The sequence below is a fragment of the Crinia signifera genome, chromosome 1 (assembly GCF_055691185.1).
Source record: "Crinia signifera chromosome 1, ASM5569118v1, whole genome shotgun sequence".
Classification (NCBI taxonomy): Eukaryota; Metazoa; Chordata; class Amphibia; order Anura; family Myobatrachidae; genus Crinia; species Crinia signifera.
Genome location: NC_139217.1, coordinates 121040577 through 121053819, shown reverse-complemented (window position 1 = coordinate 121053819; position 13243 = coordinate 121040577). Strand labels below are relative to the sequence as shown.

Below are 13243 nucleotides of genomic sequence, written 5' to 3'. Positions count from 1 at the left end.
CCATAGTAACCAGATTGCTTTAATTTTCTAACTTGCAGTTGACAGATTAAAGTTAATTGTTGATTGGCTACAATCATTTTAGTGCAGATTTTCACCTTTAAGCAATGTTATCAAACTCACAAAAAAGGTCATTTGCAAAATGTAAAACATTCAAACACGGAGAACTTTTGTAGTATTTGCATAAGTGATCCTATTTGTCCTGTAAAGCAGTTTTAACCTTGTGCTGTCACAGCAGAAATCCCTATTCTTGTGGGTTTCCAGGCCGGCCTGGAAAGACTCATAAAGGAAAGATGTGAATAACATCAATTTAACTACTCTGTCACTCTGCTAACACTTTTATAATACTTTCAACATTTACTTGTTGGTTAGCCTAATTTCTCAATGAATCATGAGTATGGGGACTGTTTCCATTACGTGTCCCTCTTGTGGCTGATATGTTGTGGTCATGGATATCTGCTATTTGCAGAAGGAATTCCATTCAGTATAAAATCCGACTGCCAGCACCACCTAAGTACTCATTAAAATACAAGTTCATTTGAAGCTAAAAAAAACCTAATACATGCTCTTATACAGTATATGCTAGATAATTTGAAGACTCAAAGCATCTCGACAATGGCTTGAGATAATTATACTATATTTTAACATGCATTTCTTTAGATTAGACACTTTATTATAATACTTCATCTCTCGTATACCCGAGCTGCAGGTGTTCCTCATTTTGAAGAGGGCCATGGACCAAACAACATGTACTTAGTCAGATTGTTGGCTTTTACACAACATACATATTATAACAGTAGATATATATATAATGATCTTGCAGAAGCCCAGTGATCTGTCCACTATTGTAAGTATATTATGTTATTGAACACAGGACTTCATGTGACATGGGTAAGGTCATGATGTTAGAAAGGGCTAGACAAGCAGGAAACATCTGATATATACTTAAAAGGAACAGGGTTTCTAAACAGCAGACAGTAATTATGTAATGTACAGTACTTGAATAACTGGTGTTTGAATATTGTGGTTCTTAACCCTTTGAGTTCCAGTGAATTGGTCAAAATAGGTAAGAAAATCGCCAGAGAAACATTTTGATTCATCGTAATGACATGTAATGTACTTTATATAAGAAATATAATCGTTTTTTTCACAACATTTTTTATTTTAATTTATATAACAAATGTGAGCACCGCTGGCATTTTTAACAGATATTTACACATCTCTCATAGAGATGTTGTCACGCAAAGGGCTTATACTGAGTAACAACTTTATATATTAAATTAACAAATAATTTATTTGCTTTTCTCAAGGATGAAGTTTGTCCAAAGATAGAAGGACAAGAGACTCAGAGCTGTGTTTGGGCATCTGCTGTTAACATCAAGGACAAATTCATATATGTGGCTCAACCTACACTAAACAGGGTTCTCCTTGTTGATGTTCAGGCACAAAAAGTTGTTCAGGTACTATGAAATACTTTGTTTTTTTCTTCATATCAATATTGTGACTGACATTAAGGGGGAAATTTACTAAAGGAAATGTGTAAAAAATAGGTGTAAAAATAGGTGTATTTGTACCCAGAAATACACTTATTTATGACATTTTCTATCCCGAAAATATGGCAATTCGTATTGATAGCACATCAATACGAATTGCTGTATTTTCGGGATAGAAAATGTCAAAAATAAGTGTATTTCTGGGTACAAATACACCTATTTTTACACCTATTTTTTACACATTTTCTTTAGTAAATTTCCCCCTAATTGTAAAAATGTGCATTTTTTAATTTAAATGTTGAAAAATAATTTTGACTTATATTGGCAATATCAAAAATGACTAATTGTTGGTAATCAGGAATATCTGGTAGAGGTGGTAAATTCATAAATATTGTATCTAAACCCTTGATTAGTATAATATAGCACAAAAGAAAATCCACCTACTTTAACCAATAAATGACACGATCTTTAATTCAAAATATAACACATTTGGTTCATTCTTAACGTCAATTAGTCACTTTTATCACTGAAGTGAATCATGAAAAGTTAATTGTAAAGGAAATCAGGTTAACTATGACATACTGTAATATCTGCACCATAATAAATCTCAAAATATGATTTACGGTGAAGAAAATGGCTAAATATTACGTTGTATTTATTAGAACCCTTGCTTTCAGGTGGGGGGGGGGGGGGGGAGGCGCATTTTAATGTACAGTATGTAATGTAATTTACCTAGAAGTGGGAATGTTGCCTATACCACCCAATCAGATTCTAACTATTATCTTCAAGAAAGTGCTAGATAAGTGATAATTATAATCTGATTGATTGCTGTTGGCAGCATCTCCACTTCTATTAACCCACAATTTAGTAGTACATACAGTATACATACAGTATACATATAGTATACTCCAGATACCACTGAGTCTCCTATATCTAAAATGCTTTTGACCAGAATAATTTTGGCTATTGGATTCTTCAGTATTTTTTTATATTTGCCTATCATCATAATGAGATATCATGGGGATGGGACCCAAATGTAAAGCAGAATGCATTCATGTCTCATATAGCGTACACATAGCCTTAAGGTTAGTTTTTAAACTAAAACAAAAAATAATGTGCATGAAACAAAAATGTAAAATGTAAAACACCTTTGTTTGTGGGTCATTTAAAACAATATTTTAAAAAATGTTGTGCATTAAACTAAATTTGTGTACATTGAACTATCAAAAAGCAAATAAGTTTGGGCTGTGCTTAACAAATTCTGTATATTGGAATTATGGATATTGGAAACTCAACCTGTAACATTTGGTTTTCCACCATTGTTTCTTTAAATTTTCCTAATCACTATACAGGATTCCCTGCAACAGGATGCCGGCGTCAAAATTCTGACTGCCAACATCCCCATCCATATGTATTCCATCCAGTCTGAACTAACCAAAGACTGTATTCATGGTTTTTTTCCGTATCTCCTTTGCGCTGTACTCTGGATTAAAAAAAAATTTAACTTTAATTCTATCTATTGCAATATATGTCAGTGCTGAAAATATTTATAATAATGTTGTTATTATGTGGAGTCAGGGGCATAGAGAGTGTGGCTCCGGTGGAGTACAAGCTCCGGGAGTCAAGAAGACAGGGGGTGCAGCTCCCGCCCCCTCTCCTCCACTGTGCCGGGAGACTCTGATGAGGGAAGTGGCACCACAGGGGTACATTGTGTCTGTCCATATGCAGACAGAAACCCTGCACCCAAAAATTGCCACCACCTAAAGGAGACAGGTGTAGAGGTCTTCATGCACCTGTAGCATCAGTCAGGGGAGCACAGGTCATGCAGCGCTACCCAGAACTACAGATTCCAGTAAAGCTGGTGCACTGTGCCCCTGCAAAATGTAACCTCCCTGGGAAAGCATGTAACCTCCCTGGCATTGAGCATCTAAACCCCCTTGCAATGAGCATGTAACCTCCCAGCAATTAGCATGTAACCCCTGGCAATGATCTGGTAGGTAAGTAGCACTACTGTGGGCATTATGTGTGTAAGCAACACTATAGATAGGAATTTTGTCTGCAAGAGGCACTACAGGGGGCATTATATGTGTAAGCAGTACTACAGGGGTCATTATGTGTGTAAGTAGCCCTAAAGGGAGCATTATGTGTAATTGGCTCTAAAATTCCATGGTGGGGTGCAAAATGTATAATTTTGCCATTGCGTGTAATATGTTACTCGGAAGAGCTGGGAACACTAGCGCCACCAATTGAAGATGCGGATAGCTGCATATTTTGCCATGAAACATCTGGCAGCAAGTGATTAAAAACCTTACTGTGGGGCATTATTTGTAAGGGGCATAGTAGTACATAGTAGTGTGTGTGTAGTGTGTGGTACATAAAATGATGTCAGTGGCATTATATTCATTAAATTATTTATGTATTTACAGTTTCTTATATAGCATAGCCCATTCTGTTGCATTTTACAATCGGAAACAACAGTGATAAAACAAAATGGGTAGAAAAAAAACAGCAATAGAGGTAGGAGGGCCCTGCTCCCAAGCTTACAATCATTATGTTACTATCCAGTTTGCCTAATCACTGTTGTTTCCCATTGTAAAGTGCAACAGAATATGCTGCACTATATAAGAAAATGTATATAAATAAATTATATGTCATAGGCATTATGGTGTGTGGTATAACATAGGAAAATGCAGAGAGGGTTTCTGGTTGCCCGGAAACCCTCCCCCTCTTGACAGGTGGCTCAAATTATGACACCAATGGCAATGGTAAATAAATGATCTATAGCTTCCGGGTTACCTAATTAAGTCTAAGGGACAGAGCGGAGCTGCTGCACATGCCAAGTGATAGCACCTACTTCTGCAAAGTTTGCAGAGTGTGGACGAATGTTTACATTAGTGCCCAGGAATCGGATCACTACTAGGTTCTTCTAGACTCCTGCACTTGCTCCAATGTTCTGTAGAGTGAGAGAGTGTGGTCAGCATTTGGAAACCCTCTATAAATCCTGTGTTTGCCACTGTATAATATATAATATGCATTATGGTGTGTGGCATAACATGTAATAGGCATTATGGTGTTAGGCATAAGGTGAAATAAGCATTACAGTGAGTGGTATAATTTGTAATGGGCATTATGCTGTGGCATAAAGTGAATTAAGCATTATGGTGTGTGAAACGTGCAATGGGCATTACGATGTGTGGCATAAAGTTAAATAAGCATTACAATGTGTGGCATAATGTGTAAGGGCATTATGGGTTATGTGGCATAATGTGTAATGGGCATTATGGATTGTGTGGCATACTGTTTATTGAGCATTATGGTTTTTGTGGCAAAAATGTGTATTGGGCATCATTTTAAGAAGGAAAAATGCCAAACCATAACGTTGCTCCGGGCACCATGTCACTTAGCTACTCCTCTGTGTGGTGATATTTTTCACAGACAATACTTCCTTTAGTATGCCCATTAGCCACCATAGGGAAAACTTAGCAAATAACAAAGAGCAATAGCACATTTAAGTCTTTTATATTAGGCTTCATGTAGTTTAGGTTTATTGGTTCTTAATAAAACACAGTGAATACTAGTGTATATGCATCCATAGGTTATCATGGTCCAGTGTCTGTCTTCCATTTGAATGGGATGCTTATATAGAACAGTGCTGTTCAACATGCTGATCTGCAACAAGACATCCCAGCATGCTCTGCCAAAGTTTTGCTTTTAGGGAATGCTAAAACTGTGGCAGGGCATGCTGGTATGTGTAGCTCAACGACAGCTGGAGGTACGTGTGTTGAGCACTTCCGGCATACAGTTTACTATAAATTGCTGAGCTTTAAAGAGTAATTATATCCTATCATTTTTAAGTATAGGTTTTCTGAAAGTTTTTAATAGTCCCTGTGCTGTTTATGCACACTTCAGTGAGGCTTATTTATAGAGTCTACAAAATGAAATAGTTAATCTGATGTCATTTGTGCTGAAAGGTTAGCATTGTTTTGCTTACAGCTGCAACACAGTTCAGCCAATTAAAGATATTTCATTTTGGATGTCAAAATCTTTTCCCATCAGAGAGACTTCAGACTATATTTCAACATTACTTCAGCTCATTCTTAACCGATTTTTAGTCTGAAGTTATAGGCCTGTAGAAATAAATGAACTTATATCAGGTGCATCTGTGCTGCTCAGTGTTTGGGAAATTGCATCGTCTTGTTAATGCCTGTGTTTTATTACAAGTTGTAATAAGTTTTGAGTGTGCCTATCCATCATATTTTTTTGCTGCTGGAATCAATATTAAACACTGTAAATTAATGCAATACATGTGATATTTTATTCAGGCTCTATTGACTAGAAGGGATGTCAAATACCTGGTTCTCAAATTTGGCACATCAATATCTTCTAGCTTCAGTTGCTTTGTAATTAATCTTGCTATGGTTTTATGAAAATTAGGAAATTCTCTGTTTTGGAAATATAATTTCAGAATGTTATTTTTCTTTTATGAGTAAAACATTAAGTAATTTAACTGCATTTCACAATATGTTGAAAGTTTTTTGTAACAATTTAATTCTATACAATTTACAGCACTATAAACAATACTGTTGCTGTTGACTTAAGTTTAGAATTGCCTATAAATGTTCAGAGATTTATTATCTCTATTGCTTATTATAGTCATAGAATAAAGAGGAAAGAAAGCACACATTACAGGTTATGACCACAAACCCGAATGAGATATTCTCTAGATTTTTCTGATAGTGTCACAATAGTACCAGATTCAAACTTAAACTGCAGCTATAAGTCCTCCTCACCTAGGGCCAGATGTATCAAGCTTCAAAAAGTGATAAAATGAAGAGTTATACACAGCCAGCCAATCAGCTCCTAACTGTCATGTTACAGACTGGTTTGAAAAATGGCAGGTAGGAGCTGAGTTGTTCACTCTTCACTTTATGACTTTTTGAAGCTTGATACATCTGGACCTTAGTAAAGGAGAGTTATTTTATTTGATAAAAAATACATTTAAATGTATAAATCCATATACAGTATACAGTAGTGTGACAAGAAATCGCATATACCGATTAAAGATGAAATCTGGTTCTTTATTCTCATCAGGTATTGCCCAGGTCCTAGCCATTGGGAACATCAATCTTCTGTCCTGAACACACATATAACATGAAGCACCAGGTGTTGCTAATCAGCCAGTAATTCCCAATACATCCTAGGACCTTGATGGCTAACCTTGACACTCCAGATGTTGTTGAAGTACACATCCCAGCATGCTCTGCTTCAGTTTTGCTATTTGGCCATGCTGAATCTGATGCAGAGTGGATAGGGGTTTGGGGGGTCTGCACACAGAAAGACAAGAGATTGATGCCCTTTATTCAACGGGCAATATACCACTGTATGCTGGTTCACAGCAGTGGGGGTGCTATCCCAAACATTAGTATACAAAGACACAAAAAGAGGGAAAGAGTTTGTGTGGATGCACTCCTTAGTGGACAATCAGGGAAAATTATTATTGGATTTAATTCCTTTTCAATTCTAAAAAACGTGGAGGTTCCTTTTATCTTTATTGGGATCTGTTTGGATAAGGATACCACCACATGTAGCGAAATAAGAGGTTAAAAGGATTTTTTACATTGATCAACAAACAGTGTTTATAGAGGAGAAAAATGTGATTAAAGATTTTTAAAAGTGTAGGTAGATACGAACGTTGGTGCTAGTATTTTGACATAAGTTGGGGTGTATTCCCAATTAGAGTCCTTACATATGTTATTGAATCTGTACCAATAAAGAATTTTTACCACACGTGTATATTTATTTTATAAGGGCTTTCCCAGGTATGAACAATCCCTGGACACAGTTGGTGGAAATTAGGGGTAGATTCCCCACACACCGTAGCGATATATACACCCAATCTGTGTTCACAAATAAAGAATTTTTACCACATGTGTTTATTTATTTCATAAGGGCTTTCCCAGGTATAAACGATCCCTGGACACAGTTAATGAGAATTAGGGGTAGATTCCCCACACACCGTAGCGATATATAAACCCAATCTGTGTTCACAAAGAACGTTCTTTTTGGGAGGTGGATTCCCCACAGGTATCCCCCAACAGGATATAGTTTGTATAAATTAGGGGTAAATTCCCCACTAAGGTTTTGCCGGACCGTCACAATTTGGTGTATTTTCCAGACAATCAAAGTGTCTAATATAGGTTCACCTATATATGTCGGTCGGTTCCTAGAATTCTGTCTAGAGGGATACTTGGTGTGTATGCCTACATACAGTTGGTCAGGTTTTTTAGGGGTAGATTCCCCATACGTGTCTTAGCAATAGTGTTGGTAATTGTTTAGGGGTAAAATTCCCTACAAGTCGTCACTCGGGGTGCCTGTGTTTATTTTTATATATTCAAAGGCTATGAATTTGTTTGAGGGGTGAATTCCCCATATGCATCCCCTAGATACAATCTGTGAGAATTAAGGGGTGGATTCCCCACTATGGTCTTCCAGATTGCATCTGTTGAAAAGCCCTGTGTTAGTTTACCTAGATCGGCACTGTATGTGTCCAAGGGTAGGTTCTCTGCAGATATCCCACAATAAGATTTTATAACAATTTCAAGGGTACGCTTCCTGTGGGGGTCCCTGAGTGAGATTGTACGTATACCACTACAGAATCTGTATAATTAGGGGTATATTCCCCAAAGAGTGTGACCCTGTATGGTTTATGGGTTAAATCTTTGCAGGGGTTACAACGTAGATTTTTTTCATATAAAGTTAGAATTTCTCCTGAGATAGCCCAAATGTAATATTTTTATATATTTTTATTTTTATATACACAGTATTTACAATAGGGGGTGCTTTCCCCTCTGAAACTCGTGGTAGTACTGTAAGTCCAAATAAACATATGCAGAATCACTCTAATATGAGTATGGAGGTATATTCCTTTATATTTGGTTTACTGTATATCAGAAATTAAGTCTTCTGGTGATATAAAGACTTTACCACTAGGTGTGGAACACAGGGTTGTTTTAGCCAGAACAAAGAGTTTTTTTATATTATATACACATTGTTTGTCTCTTATTATCATACAAATTTGGTAATGACAATACAAATGTGTTGATTGTGTTGCAAATTGCATCAAGAGCTTCTGAGACAAGTTAATACATTGTCTCCATACTTTTGTTAGCTCTGAGTGAGGTGCAACAGCGACATCTACTGGGGAATGCAGGGTACTGATGTTCAGACACCTTCTGTATAGTAACTGGTGCTGAGCTGCGTTAATACTCCCAGAGGTGGATAAATATCAAGACCACTAAGGTCTGCTGACAATAGCTGCTGTAGATTTTCTGGCTACAACCTATTGGATACAGATTAGTAAGGACGCTAGGTATATGACAACAATAATAGAAGATACATACATATCATATATATTATCACCCAAACAGCCAGGCTCACTGACCTGACTGTATAGCAACACTTGTATTATTTTTGGATTTTTCCTTATTTTTATTTCTGCAGCATCAGTACCACTTTGCACGTATTTGTGTGTAAAACTTTTTTATTTTTTTATTTGTTTCACTCCCCCTTTTTTTGCACATAATTTATTTATCTGATAAGCACCAAGTAGAGGATTTCTGCCATATTTATGTCAGAATCCGCATATACAAGTTCCTAAATATATTTCAACTGCCCTTCACTATGATGAACTAATACCTCTATGCACTACTGTTTCACTAAGATGGAAGGAGGGAATCTTATACCATAGCAACGGTACAGAAACAACATACAACCAATACAGGTTCTAGGATATGTTCTGGATAAAAGCTTAACACATACAGAGGAAGGGGTTCCTAACAGCAGCATGTATATAGAAAACCTAATACATACAAAATGCATACTAATGAACGAGTCATGGACACCAGATGAAATATAGTCATACCCAGAATGAGTTATAAAACTCCAATGACAAATTACTAGAAGAATCTAAGTACAATAGCCGGAAAACAGACCTTTGACTACTGTATACTGTACTATACAGAGTACAGGGCGATAACAAACCCACAAGATACTTCCGGGTTCGGAAGATTCAGCAGGTGATTGGCCGCTGAACGGCATGTGATAGGTCACGTGGTGCGACGCAGGCACCACGCGAACAACGTAATCACGCTATGAAAAGCATTACACAGAAGAGGGCGGAAGTGATCACGCCAGACGATTGGCGGAGACGCCCCAGGTGACGGAAACTAGCACCGTCATTGGCTGAGGTATCCCAATAAGTATTCAGGCTTGGGATCAATCCAGTGGTCAGCTTGAAGAAGCTCATATAGCGAAACACGTGTCCTGTCCGTGTAGCGCTAGATAGAATGTTTGGTGTTTAGCTTAGACATGTATCTTCTATTATTGTTGTCATATACCTAGCGTCCTTACTAATCTGTATCCAATAGGTTGTAGCCAGAAAATCTACAGCAGCTATTGTCAGCAGACCTTAGTGGTCTTGATATTTATCCACCTCTGGGAGTATTAACGCAGCTCAGCACCAGTTACTATACAGAAGGTGTCTGAACATCAGTACCCTGCATTCCCCAGTAGATGTCGCTGTTGCACCTCACTCAGAGCTAACAAAAGTATGGAGACAATGTATTAACTTGTCTCAGAAGCTCTTGATGCAATTTGCAACACAATCAACACATTTGTATTGTCATTACCAAATTTGTATGATAATAAGAGACAAACAATGTGTATATAATATAAAAAAACTCTTTGTTCTGGCTAAAACAACCCTGTGTTCCACACCTAGTGGTAAAGTCTTTATATCACCAGAAGACTTAATTTCTGATATACAGTAAACCAAATATAAAGGAATATACCTCCATACTCATATTAGAGTGATTCTGCATATGTTTATTTGGACTTACAGTACTACCACGAGTTTCAGAGGGGAAAGCACCCCCTATTGTAAATACTGTGTATATAAAAATAAAAATATATAAAAATATTACATTTGGGCTATCTCAGGAGAAATTCTAACTTTATATGAAAAAAATCTACGTTGTAACCCCTGCAAAGATTTAACCCATAAACCATACAGGGTCACACTCTTTGGGGAATATACCCCTAATTATACAGATTCTGTAGTGGTATACGTACAATCTCACTCAGGGACCCCCACAGGAAGCGTACCCTTGAAATTGTTATAAAATCTTATTGTGGGATATCTGCAGAGAACCTACCCTTGGACACATACAGTGCCGATCTAGGTAAACTAACACAGGGCTTTTCAACAGATGCAATCTGGAAGACCATAGTGGGGAATCCACCCCTTAATTCTCACAGATTGTATCTAGGGGATGCATATGGGGAATTCACCCCTCAAACAAATTCATAGCCTTTGAATATATAAAAATAAACACAGGCACCCCGAGTGACGACTTGTAGGGAATTTTACCCCTAAACAATTACCAACACTATTGCTAAGACCCGTATGGGGAATCTACCCCTAAAAAACCTGACCAACTGTATGTAGGCATACACACCAAGTATCCCTCTAGACAGAATTCTAGGAACCGACCGACATATATAGGTGAACCTATATTAGACACTTTGATTGTCTGGAAAATACACCAAATTGTGACGGTCCGGCAAAACCTTAGTGGGGAATTTACCCCTAATTTATACAAACTATATCCTGTTGGGGGATACCTGTGGGGAATCCACCTCCCAAAAAGAACGTTCTTTGTGAACACAGATTGGGTTTATATATCGCTACGGTGTGTGGGGAATCTACCCCTAATTCTCATTAACTGTGTCCAGGGATCGTTTATACCTGGGAAAGCCCTTATGAAATAAATAAACACATGTGGTAAAAATTCTTTATTTGTGAACACAGATTGGGTGTATATATCGCTACGGTGTGTGGGGAATCTACCCCTAATTTCCACCAACTGTGTCCAGGGATTGTTCATACCTGGGAAAGCCCTTATAAAATAAATATACACGTGTGGTAAAAATTCTTTATTGGTACAGATTCAATAACATATGTAAGGACTCTAATGGGGAATACACCCCAACTTATGTCAAAATACTAGCACCAACGTTCGTATCTACCTACACTTTTAAAAATCTTTAATCACATTTTTCTCCTCTATAAACACTGTTTGTTGATCAATGTAAAAAATCCTTTTAACCTCTTATTTCGCTACATGTGGTGGTATCCTTATCCAAACAGATCCCAATAAAGATAAAAGGAACCTCCACGTTTTTTAGAATTGAAAAGGAATTAAATCCAATAATAATTTTCCCTGATTGTCCACTAAGGAGTGCATCCACACAAACTCTTTCCCTCTTTTTGTGTCTTTGAATCTGATGCAGAGCATGCTGGTTTGTGTAGTTCAAAACCAGCTGGAGTGTCAAGGTTAGCCATCAAGGCCCTAGGAGAACCAAGGTTGTATCTCCCTAGCCCTGCTGCTGTTCTAAATTGTGAACTGAATCTTCCACATTACCCTCATGTGTAAGTATGCAGTCCCTGCCACACTAGATATACAGATGGAGCAGCTCTCATTAGAGCTGCTCCTGACTATTCTATAGCCAATCGCCGCTGGTTGCCATCCAACAGAAGGGGGTGCTCACACGTCCCGTTCTGACTAGGGAGGCCATTCCCGGGATCGGCGGGATCTGGGATTTTGGCCTAAAATCGCTGGGATTTGAATCCCGGGATTGAAGCTTCCAATCCCGGGATTCTGGGATTAGTAACCCCATTAGCTTTTGCTTAAAGCTTGGCAGCGCTGAGCACCATAATATGGCTCAGACGCTGCCCGGCTGACTGTTCCTTACCCCCGGTGCTGCTGTCAGGAGTTGGGAGGGACTGTGTGCTGTGCTGACAAGCATGGCGGCACCCAGGCTGCGCAGCGTGATCCCTGACATCACGTCACGCTGCACAGCCCGGCTGCTGCTTAGCCTGTCAGCACAGCACACTGTCCCAAACCCAGACAGACGCCTGCTGTTACGCCCCCTGCCTTCCGCCCACACGCCGGAGATAGACGTCCTGCTGCTGCCTGTGCCCTGTCACCACCACCGCCACCGTAAGTGACAGGGCAGAGAGGATGGGCATGGGGTGGATGTGCAGGGTGCAGTAATTTATATTGACATCTGGGGGAGGGGCCGTTTTTTTTTTATTAGGGTTGCCAATCCCGGGATCCCGGGAATCCCGGGATTGAGCATTTTTCAATCCCGAATCCCGGGATCGAAAAAATGCCTCAGGATTGGCATCCCTTGTTCTGACGGAGCCCACCGCCACCCTGCACTGACTCCCTGCTGCTCCCCCGTAGCTTCCTGCACAGCGCACTAACCCTGCCCATCTCCCTGAAGTCCAGACAGTCAGGGAATCCACTCCCAGCTGCCGTGTGAAGGGGACACGCACACGTGTAAGACGCTCATGCATCCCCTTTAGTTTCAGCGCCTCTCCGTCCTCCTGTGCCAGCTCAGGGAATCTGGTGATTCATTGAGCTGTAAATAAAATAGTTTGTTGCCCGGTGTTCAGCTCTAATTTAGTTTTTGGTTTTCATTTTTTATTCACAATGTAATACAAATCTCAGCAGCTGAAATGCAATGGGATGCTCAGTCCCCAAACAACTCCAGAAAAGAAAACAACTATGCACCAGCACAAATGGAACAACCAAATTTAATAATTGATATATTCAGATATAGGCCCTTATTCTGATCTGCACGGTACGGCCCGCGTGCGGCCGTACCGCCGATGTTTGTGGTCTGCACAT

General features: G+C 38.8%; 1 protein-coding gene across 2 annotated transcripts in view; it reads left to right on the top strand.

Annotated features, from left to right (window-relative positions):
• The window catches only part of FSTL5 (follistatin like 5), a 644560-nt gene that overhangs the window by 562143 nt on the left and 69174 nt on the right, over positions 1–13243 (top strand). For both annotated transcript variants that reach the window (XM_083172689.1, XM_083172698.1), the window contains one exon: positions 1308–1457. In XM_083172689.1, the coding sequence (XP_083028815.1) occupies positions 1308–1457 (150 nt within the window). The remainder of the gene's footprint in view (positions 1–1307; positions 1458–13243) is intronic.